The 13376-nt window shown below is 38.5% G+C and overlaps 1 protein-coding gene across 6 annotated transcripts in view; it reads right to left on the reverse strand.

Annotated features, from left to right (window-relative positions):
- Nucleotides 1-13376, reverse strand: part of SDCCAG8 (SHH signaling and ciliogenesis regulator SDCCAG8) — a 251444-nt gene that overhangs the window by 186011 nt on the left and 52057 nt on the right. For 5 of the 6 annotated variants that reach the window (XM_017531938.2, XM_017531937.2, XM_037739835.1 and 2 more), the window contains exons 8-9: nt 9687-9875; nt 417-555 (exon numbers count right to left, since the gene is read on the reverse strand). In XM_017531938.2, the coding sequence (XP_017387427.1) occupies nt 417-555; nt 9687-9875 (328 nt within the window). The remainder of the gene's footprint in view (nt 1-416; nt 556-9686; nt 9876-13376) is intronic. The other variant, XM_017531944.2, reaches the window with a different exon arrangement.

The following is a 13376-nucleotide window of genomic DNA, read 5'->3' on the forward strand; positions in this document are numbered from 1 at the left end:
ATGCTACTAAATATGTATATATTATTTCTTTGGTATTTGAATTTTCTCACAACTTCCCAGTTATTGAGGAAAAACATCTGTCTTTAGTCATATGTGAATATACACAAACTAATGCCTGGATGTTAGGATTTTTGCAGCGCTGCAAATTATCAGCAAATAAAAAAAGTAAGCATATAGGTCTCTCAAAGTGTCATGCTGTACTAAATTCTCTCAACAGTGATATAACAAGAGCATTTGCAGAGGAATAAGAATTCTCCAAATAGCAAATTTGCTTAATTCAGAAGTCAACATTAACAGACTAATAATTCACTTTGTGTGTTTGAAAAACAGAGTTTAGTTATAGAAGAATAACCAAACAAATACTCAGAAGAAAAAAGAAAAGAAAGATGCCTTTATTTGCATCTTATTAGACTTGCCTTGGTTTTTTCAAAGTTGGCTTCCTCAGATATTTGCCAAACTTGTTTCACCTGTTCATAAGCACTTGCTTCTCTTTGCTGCGTTTCTGCCAAGCTGCTCCTTACAGAAACTAGTGCAGACATCAAGTCATCTCTTTCTCTGCAGCACAAAAAGAACATTCAAAACAAGAAATGATCAAACGATCATGTCCTCATAAGTCAGGAAGAAAAAAGCATTAGTATGTATTAGAAGAGCCAGGGTAGGTCGGCTGAGCACATATTAAATAAAGCACACCCCAGAGAAAGACCCTCTGTCCTCACTTGGCAAGCGGCAGGCAGAGCAGCCAGAAAGGCTAAGAGCCTTGGTGGCAGCACTGCCTCTGTAGGCGACAATCGTCTATTATGGAGAGGGCTGCAGGGCAAAGCCCAGAAAAGAGCAAATTCGTTTTTAAAAAGTGGGGGGAGGTGCCGAAAAGAAAAAAAAGCCACAAAGTAGGGAAGGTAGGCATTGTATCTCATGGTAGCAGTCAACATTTTAAGAAAGGACTAAGGCTTTGTCCATGCCGCAGATTCTCCTCTCATTTACTTGAACAAATATATGTCCTTTCCTTTCTATCTTTCTCCATAATCCTTTTTCGCCCTTCTCTTTCAATTACATTCTTTCAGTTACTTATGAACACTTGTTGTTCAATGGTTAGTACTGCTGAACTCCTCCAATCCCCTGGTTACGCATATAATATTGACGATTTAACACAATCTTATCCCACTGGGGTTTAGCGTTGCCAAGACCCACCCCTCTCAGCAATTCTCAGAAGTAGTCTATGCTAAGCTGTTAACTGGGGGTAGAAGTGAACCGAATGCCAAAATGCTCTGGCATGTAAAATAGCAAGGATACAATCTCATAGATTAAATAAGTCCCATGTAGAATATTCTAGGATATTTGGAATTTATCTGCTGAATAAAAACATCCACTAGACCAAAGAGAAAGTGAGGCAGGAAATTTTCAAGACACAGAAAGCAAAATATGTATGCTGGACTGTTACATATGCTATTGTCTGTTTTGTTAAAGAGCTGAAGTTTAAACCACAGTTTCAGATTCTGTTGAAATAAATTCCTGCAGTTTTCTTTTCATTGCAAAGTTCTAAACTATGAGAAAAAAAGGCAACTAGGATTTGAAAAAAAAAAATTAGCAAGTTTTAAAGAGTCATAGTTTAGAATATTATGAATTCTGCTTGAATTACTTTCGGAGTTAACCAATGATTCAATTTAAAACATCTCTTAAAGATAAAATGAACTATTTGTGGTATTTGGAAAGCAGCCACATTTGAAGAAATATGTAATACTGAACCAAGTTACAATTATTAGCAGTTTCATAAAAGCTCTTTTGTTTAAGAATAAAATGCTACAAATATAAAATTCATGAAAGAAGACAGATCTTCACTTTAGAATTTCCTGATTTATTTTAAATTGATAAAAATAACTTAATTTTTCTTCCAAGGAAATGAAAAGAAGTAAATTGTTTTGATCAAATATAATCAAACACAATTACTATGTGAAAAAGTGGAAGAATCAAGGCAGGATTAAATTATCCAAGTAAAAAATAAACACCAGCAAAATTGAATGTGTATCTATTTGCATTTCCATAAAAGCTCTATAACATGGCTTTATCAAGAATATGCAATCCACTTAGGACCTATGATTCTAGAAGAAAAGAAAAATTCCCTCTTTAGGGACAGCAAGCCAAGATAGGCATCCTACATTCACCTTTCTTAAATCTCTAGGACCTAATGAAGAGCAAAAGTAACCATTCAATGAGATTCTTATCTGTTCCTGATACCATACAATCACCAAAGCCAAAGTTCCAAATAAGAAGAAAACAAAAAAGGCCAGGCACAGTGGCTCACACCTGTAATCCCAGCACTTTGGGAGGCTGGGGTGGGCAGGTCACTTGAGGTCAGGAGTTCAAGACCAGCCTGACCAACATGCTGAAACCCCATCTCTACTAAAAGTACAACAATTAGCTGGGTGTGGTAATGCACACCTGTGGTCCCAGCTACTTGGGAGGCTGAGGCACAAGAATTGCTTGAACCTGGGAGGCAGAGGTTGCAGTGAGCCGAGATCATGCCACTGCACTCCAGCCTAGGTGACAGAGCAAATGATGAAAAAAGCTCAGTGTTTATAAGTATGCAAACAGACAGATCACAACAGGATAAAAACCTAACAAACTGCTTCTTATGGGAGACTTGTGCTTCATATACTTTATCTCTTTTCAGAATATCCTCTTGTCCAGAGTAGTGTATGTCACAGAGTAGATGCTCAAAAGAATAAACAACAGCAAAACAAATAAATGAATAAAGAGTCTGCTATAGAAGGGTGTCAAAAGAGGTGAAGTAAAGCTCCCTTTCAGTTCTGATATTTTATGATCTAAACTGAAAACGTCATCTAACTATTTTAAATTAGAAACTAGAGTTCAGTTGCTCTGGTTTGAAAGTGTTTTGGAATATTAACTCACCAAATTTAGACTATGGAAACACAGAAAATTATCAGTGATAAAACTCCAATATACAGATGTCTTGTGAAGCCCATCATTCGACAGTGAGACCACAAAACAATTAGACTTGAACTCTGCGTAACCACTGGGCTCACACACTCCACCTTTCTGTAAGGCAAATGCAAGCATGCTTCAAGGTGGCATTCAGCTCACCTGGGAGCCTTCAGGTAGTCATTGTGGCAATTTAGGATTAGCCACTTATCCACTCAGGTGTAACTAAATCTTGGTTTTGGTTTTATTTTGTTTTGACTCAGCCAGTCCATAGACCAAATAGCAAGCACTCCCACAAAAAGTTTTTTTTTTACAAAGAGCCCTGGGCTAGCAGTCCCCTGTCCTGACACAAGGCCTTGCTTCCTACTCCATTCCTATGCTCATCTGGTTTCATCTAGTTTGATCTTTCACTTTTCAGCCCCACACTCCTCCCTTAGGTCTAACACTGCTACTTAATCTGGCTTTCAGAAACAGCTGATTCCAGCCACCCAGGGTACCTGCCCAGTTAGCTACAGTCCTGCTCTAGATCCCGCAGTCCACAGAGCCAACCCAGAGCCACACCTGAATGGGGCTCTCACAATGGGAAGCTGTACAGATACACATGGCACAGCAATGTGAGAGTGAAAGAGCAGTTCTCCAAATTACCATCTTCCATGGCAAAAGCTCTGTGAGTGCCTGGAAACACCATGTGAATGTGCTGATGAATGTAATCAAGGAGCTTCCTGAAGCAAAGCCAGCACACTGTGTTAACCCTGCAACATTCCATGATCCAGATGAAAAAGCAGCTGAGCAGAAAGATGACGTAAAGATCATGAGTGTTCTGGGGTGAAAAGCACATACTTACATGCACTAATGAGCATGTAATATTTAAGAAACTTAGTGCAACAGTCAGGGCCAAAGGACTGAGAAAGTCCCTTAATAAACTCAGCCAAGTGTTTAAGCAAAAGAGTTGGTCTAATGTATATGCATGCGCTTCATCTTGAAATGTGGAATGCCTAAGAAATTGTCTTATAATTTCTAAATTACTCCAGTTGTTATTAATTTTAAGCATTATTAGGCATCACTAATAAGTGTTACTATACTGCTTTCAAAAAGAAAGTCTGGAAGGCTGACTACAACATTTCTTTGTTCCTCATTTCTGGGAAGTTCCTGCTGAAGTCTTTTAAAGCCAACTCTGCAGAGCACTGCCAATGATCCACTCCAAAATCACAAGCTGGACTAAAGCCCCACAATAGTGCCCTTGGAATCATTTCTCTTTTTTGAAAAGTACGGTGAAACTTCTCCAACGTACTATGAGGCACAGAAAGAAATTTAAAGCAGTTCCATCTTGATTACCATGTGAAAGTATTTTGATCATTAAGCAAGAAAAAGGCGCTGTTACTCTTACCTCCCTTATGACATAAAGAGGCCCAATTGAAAAGCCAAAGGTCAGAAATGACATGAAGACTTCAAATCAACTTAGAAAAGATGTCCAATGTCATCAACAGTTGTTAAGCATATTCTCCAAAAAGTCCCGAGTTGTAACAAACCACCAGAAACATATGGGTGGCCTGGTCTCCAAGTCATGCCTGATCTCCTCCTTGTCAACTATACAAGCCATTTTTTCTAAGACGGAGTTTCACTTTTGTTGCCCAGGGTGGAGTGCAGTGGCGTGATCTGGGCTCACTGCAACCTCCACCTCCCTGGTTCCCGCGATTCTCCTGCCTCAGCCTCCCAAGTAGCTGGGATTACAAGCGCACACCACCACATCCAGCTAATTCTGTATTTTTGGTAGAGACAGGGTTTCACCATATTGGTCAGGCTGCTCTCAAACTCCTGACCCCGTGATCCACCCAACTCAGCCTCACAAAGTGCTGAAACGACAGGTGTGAGCCACTGTGCCTGGCCATCAAGCCATGCTTGTGTCATGAATATATGTTCAAAATATTACATGCTAAAGGATATAACAAGGGGGCCGAAAGCTGCTGTCACAATACGACGTTTACCAGGAAACTTCTGATTTATCATATTTAAGGTATCATTTTTGAACTTCCAAGTTATTCAGATAATATAACAGCTTATGGAGGGGTCAGGCTTCTAACTATACATAAAGTTAGAAATCCAAACCTAAAAGGAGGTGGACGCTCTTCAGATTAGCATAGCACTCAATATTCAGCATTCTGCAGTAATAAGTTTAAGAAATGGAACACCAGCTTAGGCCAAGAGAATGATAAAAAAAAAAATTCATTGACAATAAAAGCAGAAACTGTTCAGTGTTAATAGGTTTAATAACCTTTCTGTTATAAATGCAGAACATGAGACAATGATATGCTGACAAGGCAGAAAATTGAACTAAGTAGGTTGACATTTACTTTAAGAGGCTAAGAGTTCAAATTTAGGATAGAGACAAAAGAATACAAAACTGATCAAGAATCTTAATTTCTGAATGACTGCCAGGCTTAGAAGCAACCTAAACATATAGCTTCCTTTAAAAATATTTTTTCATAATCTAGAAGGATAATATGAAAGGCAACATAGTAACCTGTTTTCTGTTGGTTAGGCTTTTTAAAAAGATTTTTTGTAGAGACCGGGTCTCACTATGTTGCCCAGACTGCTCTCAAACTCCTGGCCTCAAGTGATCCTCCTGTATCAGCCTCCCAAAGTGCTGGGATTACAAGCATGAGCCACTGTGTCTGGCTTATAAGTTTTGCTAGACTACCTAGTTTTAAACTCTGACTATGTTTATGTGCAACTTTTAATATGCTTTCTAAAATTAATTTTTAAACTATATTCTCCTTGTAAAATTAGTTACCAATATTGTTAAAGATCTATTTGACACCCTTTCAATTTCATTGCCTTCTTCCACCTCTCTAGTGGTAATCACTGTTAAATATACTCTTTCAAATATTTTTTCTATGCATATCTATGAACCTAGGAGGAGAAAAATGTAGTATGGTTGTATACGGACTTTAAAAATACAAGAGGTTTCATACTAGATGTATCTTTAGCCATTTTGTTTTGTTTTCTTGCAACAATATATTTTGGAGATGGCCCAACATTAATACACATAGAACTACTTCAGTTTTTCATACTATGCACAAAATTTCATAGTTTATCTAAACCATGTTTAGTTACTCTCCTTTGAATGACATTTAGGTTGCTCACATCATTAAAACAATGCTGCAAAAAACATTTCCTATACATGCCCCATTATGCATGTACGTGAGTTTTTTCTTGAAGGTAGATTTTGAAAAGTGAAATGTACAATTTGAATATTAATAAACTGCTAATTTACTTCCAAAGTATTTCTACTAATTTATGAATCCAGCAGAGTATGAAAATACTTGCTTATGACCTCACCAACTCTTGCAATTGTCGATCTTGTTCTATTTTGTCAGTCTGATGGGTTGGTTTTAATATTTTTTATTGTATTTCCTCAAATACTATTAAATACATTCTCATATGCTGACATCTTCCTCTTTTATTGCTCACTAATTTCTATTCTTTACCTACTCCGCAACTAGGCAGCTTGTCTATTTTGTTTCAAAGGAAATTATTTATTCTATTGGTCTTTTGTTATGTATAGTGCAAATATTTTTTCTCCGACTTTTAACTGAATATGCAATGCTTTTTTGTTTGTTTTGTTGAGACAGAGTTTTGCTCTTGTTGCCCAGGCTGGAGTGCAATGGCACAATCTCAGCTCACTGCAACCTCTGCTTTCGGGGTTCAAGTGATTCTCCTGTCTGAGCCTCCTGAGTAGCTCAGATGCAGGGATTACAGATGCAGGCCACCATGCCTGGCTAATTTTTGTATTTTTAGTAGAGATGAGGTTTCATCATATTGGTCAGGCTGGTCTTGAACTCCTGACCGCAGGTGATCTGCCTGCCTCGGGCTCCCAAAGTGCTGGGATTACAGGGGTGAGCCACCGTGTCTGGCCTGTAATGTTTTATTGTAAGGGAATTTATTTTTTTAATAGAAACAAATGTATCTTTTTTTCCTGTATGACTTCCACTTTTCATGTCATCCTTTGGACTATAACCCACAACCATAAGATATTTTTAATATTTACTTCTAATGCTTTTATAGTCTGAATTATATCTGAACTTTTAAACTGCCATGAATTTATTTTTGTAAGGTATAGTTCTGTTCTTTTTTTTTTTTTCAAATATAAACAGGCAAATTTTTAACTTCACTGAACCTCAATTTCCCTAACTATAAAATTGGGGTAATAATCTTCCTCATGAATATTTTATTAAGATTTTTAAAAATTATGTTCTTAAATTGCCTAGCACAGTCCTTGACATATAATAAATGTTGGCTGGGCGTGGTGGCTCGTGCCTGTAATCCTAGCACTTTGGGAGGCCGAGGTGGGTGGATCACCTTCGGTCAGGAGTTCGGGACCAGTCTGGCCAATATGGTGAAACCCCATCTTAAAATAAAATGAAATAAGAAATGTTCACTACATGTGTTAGTTGTGTCTGAAAATAGTCTGTATTTGTTTATTTATTGATTTAGAGATAGTGTCTTGCTCTGTTGCCCAGGCTGGAGTGCAATGGTGTGATATTGGCTTACTGCAACCTCTGCCTCCCTGTTTCAAGCAATTCTCTGCCTCAGCCTCCTGAGTAGCTGGGATTACAGGTGCCCACCACCACACCTAGGTAATTTTTGTATTTTTAATAGAGATGGGGTTTCACCATCTTGGCGAGGCTGGTCTTGAATTCCTGACTTCGTGATCTGCCCACCTTGGCCTCCCAAAGTTCTGGGATTACAGGTGTGAGCCACCACACCTGGCCTTAATATATATTTAATAGTTATATTGAATATATATGAATAAATTAACAACATATTTAATAATTAAAATACTTAACAAAAACAGAACCAAGCAGTATAGATCATAAAAACTACCAGTCAGTCCACACTGGAAATTCTATGTTCATATAACAATCAGTAGGTTAGGTAGGTATGGTGGCTTATGCCTATAATCCCAATACTTTGGGAGGCTGAAGTGGGAGGATCACTTGAAGCCAGGAGTTCAAGACCAGCCTGGGCAACACAGTGAGACACTTATCACTACCAAAAAAATTTTTAGTTAGCTGGGTGTGGTGGCACATACCTGCAGTTCATCAGGAGGCTGAGGCAGGAGGATCACTTGAGCCCAGAACTTCGAAGTTGCAGTGAGCTATGATTGTGCCATTACATTCCAGCCTTGGCAACAGAGTGAGACTCCAACTCAAAAACAACAACAACAAACTACTCCCCATGCCCCACTGGCCCCCCGCCACCAACAGTAGGTTAGTCATGTGTGGACACCACAGCTACAAGACATATTGATCATTCTTGGGAGAATGGAAGGTACAGAATGGTTTTCATATTTATTTATTAAGCATTTACTATATGTCAGGAAGTGTTTTAAGCACCACATAGGTTTTCTCTAGTGACCCCTCAAGGTAACTCTATGAGTTTTAAACTACTGATATCACTAGTTTAAAAATGAGACAACTGAAGCACAAAAAGGTTAGGTAACTTCTGCAAGATTCCGTGGTAAGTTAGCAGTAGAATCAGAATGAACCCAAGCAGTCAGCTTCAAAAGCAGTTCTCCTTGTCACAGGCTAACCTGTCTCAGTAAAATTCCCAAAAGATCTTAAATCTCAAGAAGCAGGTATTATTACTCCAAACAACAGAAGACTCCAGGATCAGAGAAGAAAAGTCATTTGTTGAAGGTCAGGAATGGAGAAAAATTGGTCTGACCTTAATGACCACAGTCATGTCACTCCTCCACACCAATTCCAACTGGAGGATCACTGACTGTGGAGCAGTAAATGCCAGAATGCCTTGTCACATGAACAGCAAACATTTACTGGGTGCCTACAACCAGCCAGACAATCTGTTAGGAACAAGGGCTACGGAAATAAACAAAACACAATTGCTGCCTCCAGGTGTACACGATATATTATAAAATCACAGAAGAAAGGAACCTAAGGCAATTAAGGACAAAATGGGGTAGGGCTGGTGAGTGACTTCTAAAAGGAAGTGATTTGGGGTTATTTAAGTTAGCAGAGCAGACAGAGAGAGGTGGGCACAGGGAAAAGTAGGGGCATGGAAGGACATACACTATAAACTACCACTGGATTCTACATTACATAATAATTCTCAATTTCAACTGAATAAAATTTTCACAGGAAAAGGCTTCCTCTGGAATAGTGAAAATAGAACAAAAATAGATGTACACAGAGAATTGTTTCACTTCAGCCTAGATGGAAATGCTGACAACACAAAAGGTCATCTGTAATGTGTTCTTAGTTAACCCTCAAATAGCAATACTGGGATACAGTGGGTCCTTATAATACTCCTTACAACAGACACATGATGAAGATGTGGTAATAACTCATTCTACCTGAAGTACAGCAGAAAAATCCAAGACACGGCAAAACCAAAGAATTTCTATTACATCTAGTTTTGTTAAGAATAGTATTGACTTGTAATTATAGAGTCATAGAACTGGACAGAATTGTAAAGACTGTCTAGTTCAATTCTCTCACTTGAAGATGGACTGAAACCAAGAGATACTATTATTTGTTCAAAGTGACATGGTTTCCCATAGTTGGCAGCACCTACCCATTTGTCTTCAAGGGAGTCCTTTTAAAATTCATTGTATTTGAAGACAAACAATAATCACATGTGACTTAGCATGGGGTGAAAAGAACACAATGCCCCTTTAAAGACATAATTTTCCATATCGCCAAAGACTCCATGCGTAGAAGCATACTTACTTAATCAGTCTTTCAATGGTCTGCATGTGAACATTATTATGGGTTTGGGAAAGAACAGCTTCATGCTGAGCACATTTCAAACAAAGACCCCCAACACGGTTAGAAGTATTAGCAGCCAGAAGAAACTCTTTATGCTTTAGTTGCTCTTTAAGATCTTCACAGGTTTTCTGATATTCAGCTAAGTCTTTCCTAAAAAGAGGGGGGAAAAAATTCCAGAAAATGACCAGGTAAAATGACATGATTTTAAAATGAATTATCACAATGTTAACTACTGCTGTCATTTATGGGCGTTCACATTCTGCTTTAGTTTACACACAATGTCTTATTTTTACCACAATCGTGAAACTTTGGTGGGGTGATCCTGATTGACATGTTGAGCATGATGAGACTTGAATATATTGAATAATTAGCTCAGGTTCTTGTAAGATTTTAATATAGATTAGAGTCTGCCTGATACTGGCTCTCTAGTCACAGGGTCCCATCTCCATTAATGCTATATTAACCACAAAACAAAAATAAAACTCCAAACTTAAATCCCAAATAGTTTTTCTTAATAAAGGGGTAGGCTAATGTAACAACACAACATACTTGGGGTGAGGAAAATACCTTATTTCAAGTATTAACCTCTTAAAATTTTTAGAGTACCTTAAAAGTTCACATAAAAAAAACATGGATTTTCTGCTGGGTGTGGTGGCTCACGCCTGTAATTCCAGCACTTTGGGAGGCCGGGGCGGGTAGAACACGAGATCAGAAGTTCAAGACCAACCTGGCCATGATGGTGAAACCCCATCTCTACTAAAAATACAAAAAAAATTAGGTGGGCATGGTGGTGGATGCCTGTAATCTCAGCTACTCAGGAGGGTGAGACAGAAAATTGCATGAACCGGGAGGCAGAGGTTGCAGTAAGCCGAGATTGCCCCACTGCACTCCAGCCTGGGTGATAGAGCAAGACTCTGTCTCAACAACAACAAAACCAGGGATTTTTATCCATCACTAGTTTGTTACTGCCCATTTTTCTTCAGAAGGAAAACATTACAAATTATGTAATAACAAAATTCTACAAAAAGCTGTTTCAAAACAAAGTAAGCAACAGAAGGAAGTTACCCAGAACTAGCCAGTCATAAGACTTCACAGGTAGTAGCTATTAGCCAGAAACATGCGGGCTACTAAAGAAAGGGCTGCAGAATGCTGGGGTGGGGGATGGGTGAGTGTGTGTGTGGGTGTGGGTGTGATGTTTGTTGGTTTTTACTTTATCAGCTCACATCTGGAGGAAGTTTTTCTCCAAAGTGACTTTCTAAGGATTAAATGACTGATGCATGGGTTGTATTTTCCTACCTTATCCCAGTAAAGCTGTGGTAAAGTCAGCTTGGTAACTGAGCTTCCCTGCCTAGATGTCTCTTTTGTTCTCTCTCTCTCTCTTTCTCTCTCTCTCTCTCTCTCTCTCTCTCTCTCTCTCTCTCTCTCTATATATATATATATATATATATATATTTTTTTTTTTTTTTTTTTTTTTTGCGACAAGGTCTCACTCTGTTGCCAGGCTGGAGTGCAGTGGCATCATCTCAGCTCACTGCAACCTCTGCCTCTGGTTCAAGTGATTCTCCTGCCTCAGCCTCCCAAGTGGCTGGGACTACAGGCACGCACCACCACGTCCAGCTAATTTTTGTATTTTTAGTAGAGACGGGGTTCACCACGTTGACAAAGATGGTCTCGATCTCTTGACCTCATGATCTTCCTGCATTGACCTCCCCAAGTGCTATGATTACAGGCGTGAACCACTGTGCCCGGCCTATATTTAAAAAAAAAAAAAAAAAAAAAAACAACTTTCTAGCTGAATCAGGAGACTACGGAAGGCAGGTACTTGACCTCCACCTCAGCCCACTCCCTGTTGTCGTTGTCAGCGTCTGTGCTCAGGGGTTATGGCCATCTTAGCTGGCTCCCTGTCACACAGGAGAAGCCAACAGCCTGGCTATCAGACAACTGTTGAGATTTTGGGGGCTTTCAAGCAACCCAGGAGAGGCAGAAAAGGCCCACAGGCAATCTAAGGATTAAAAAAAAAAAAAGCTAATTTAATGGCATTCCAAAGTTGAGAGGGAAAAAAGGAGCTGCTTCTACCCTATCCCCAAAATAATAACAAACTTGAGAAGTTTTCTTTTTCAGTATCATGTAGAGAATGTCTGACTTTCAAAAGCTTTATAGAAAGAACTTGGGATGCACATTCTGAAGTCAAAGGGTCCCCATTACTAACTTCGGTCGGCTCCAAACTCAAAACACTCAAGTAGATTTGGTTACTAGAAATGGCAAAACAGAAAGTTAAAAAGAAGACTGATTGTATTTCTTTAAGAAATGCTTCTTTAAATAATCTTAAATTATAGCAAAAGAAAATGAAGAAACAGAAGGATGAAGAGAACAAAGTCTAGTTCATTGCAAGTTGGTATTTAATATAATTAAAGATGAAATATCTGGACTCTGAATGAGACAAAATACATCACATTCCCATAAGTACAGTGATCTAGGAATACATTATTCAAAAACTGAAGAATCAAGTCATAAAAAATAAAATAAAGTAGGACAAAAAGCATGAAAGCAAAAATTAGAGTTTTAAAATGTTACGTTTCTTTATGAAAAAGTAAAAATCTCTGGAGATATCCTAAAACTAATCAGGGTCATCTATGAAAAACATAAGAACATTTAAAAAACAAATAAGCATATACAGTTAAAGTGATGAGCTCTGGCTGCTATTATTATTATTATTATTATTATTATTATTATTATTTGAGATGGAGTCTCCCTCTGTCACCCAGCCTGCAGTGCAGTGGAGTGATCTTGGCTCACTGCAACCTCCCCCTCCTGGGTTCAGGCGATTCTGCCTTAGCCTCCTGAGCAGCTGGGACTAAAGGTACGTGTCACCACACTTAGATAATTGTTGTATTTTTAGTAGAGACAGGGTTTCACCATGTTGGCCAGGTTGGTCTTGAACTCTTGACCTCAAATGATATGCCTGCCTTGGCTTCCCAAAGTGTTGGGATTACAGGCGTGAGCCACTGCATCTTGCTGAGTTCTGGCTCTTAGTATTACCCTAGTTACATCTCTAGGTAGGATACGGCCTGTAAGATTTTAAAATTAATTTTAAATTGGACTTTTTAAAATAAAATTATACACAGTATTTGAAAGTTTATTTGATTTATAAATACTTCATTACCACTATTTAAAAAAATCTTTAACAACAAAAATATTAATTCCTGTTGTCTTTTTCTACTCATTATGCATAAACCACTAACGATTAATCTGTACTATATAGGTCTTACTGGGATCTCTAATAAATAGATTCTATAAAAACTACATGAAGATTCATCATATATACTCAAATTCATCATACAAATACTCAAACTATTATATTATCATTGTAATTTTAAAATTAGATGAGGCTGGGTGCGGTGGCTCATGCCTGTAATCCCAGCACTCTGGGAGGCCAAAGCAGGCGGATTACGAAGTCAAAAGATTGAGACCATCTTGGCCAACACGGTGAAACCCTGTCTCTACTAAAATACAAAAAATTAGCTGGGCATTGTGGCACGCACCTGTAGTCCCAGCTATTCAGGAGGCTGACGCAGGGGAATCACTTTAACCCAGGAGGTGGGGGTTGCAGTAAGCCAAGTTTGCGCCACTGCACTCCAGCCTAGTGACAGA

The sequence above is a fragment of the Cebus imitator genome, unplaced genomic scaffold (assembly GCF_001604975.1).
Source record: "Cebus imitator isolate Cc_AM_T3 unplaced genomic scaffold, Cebus_imitator-1.0 Scaffold75, whole genome shotgun sequence".
NCBI lineage: Eukaryota > Metazoa > Chordata > Mammalia > Primates > Cebidae > Cebus > Cebus imitator.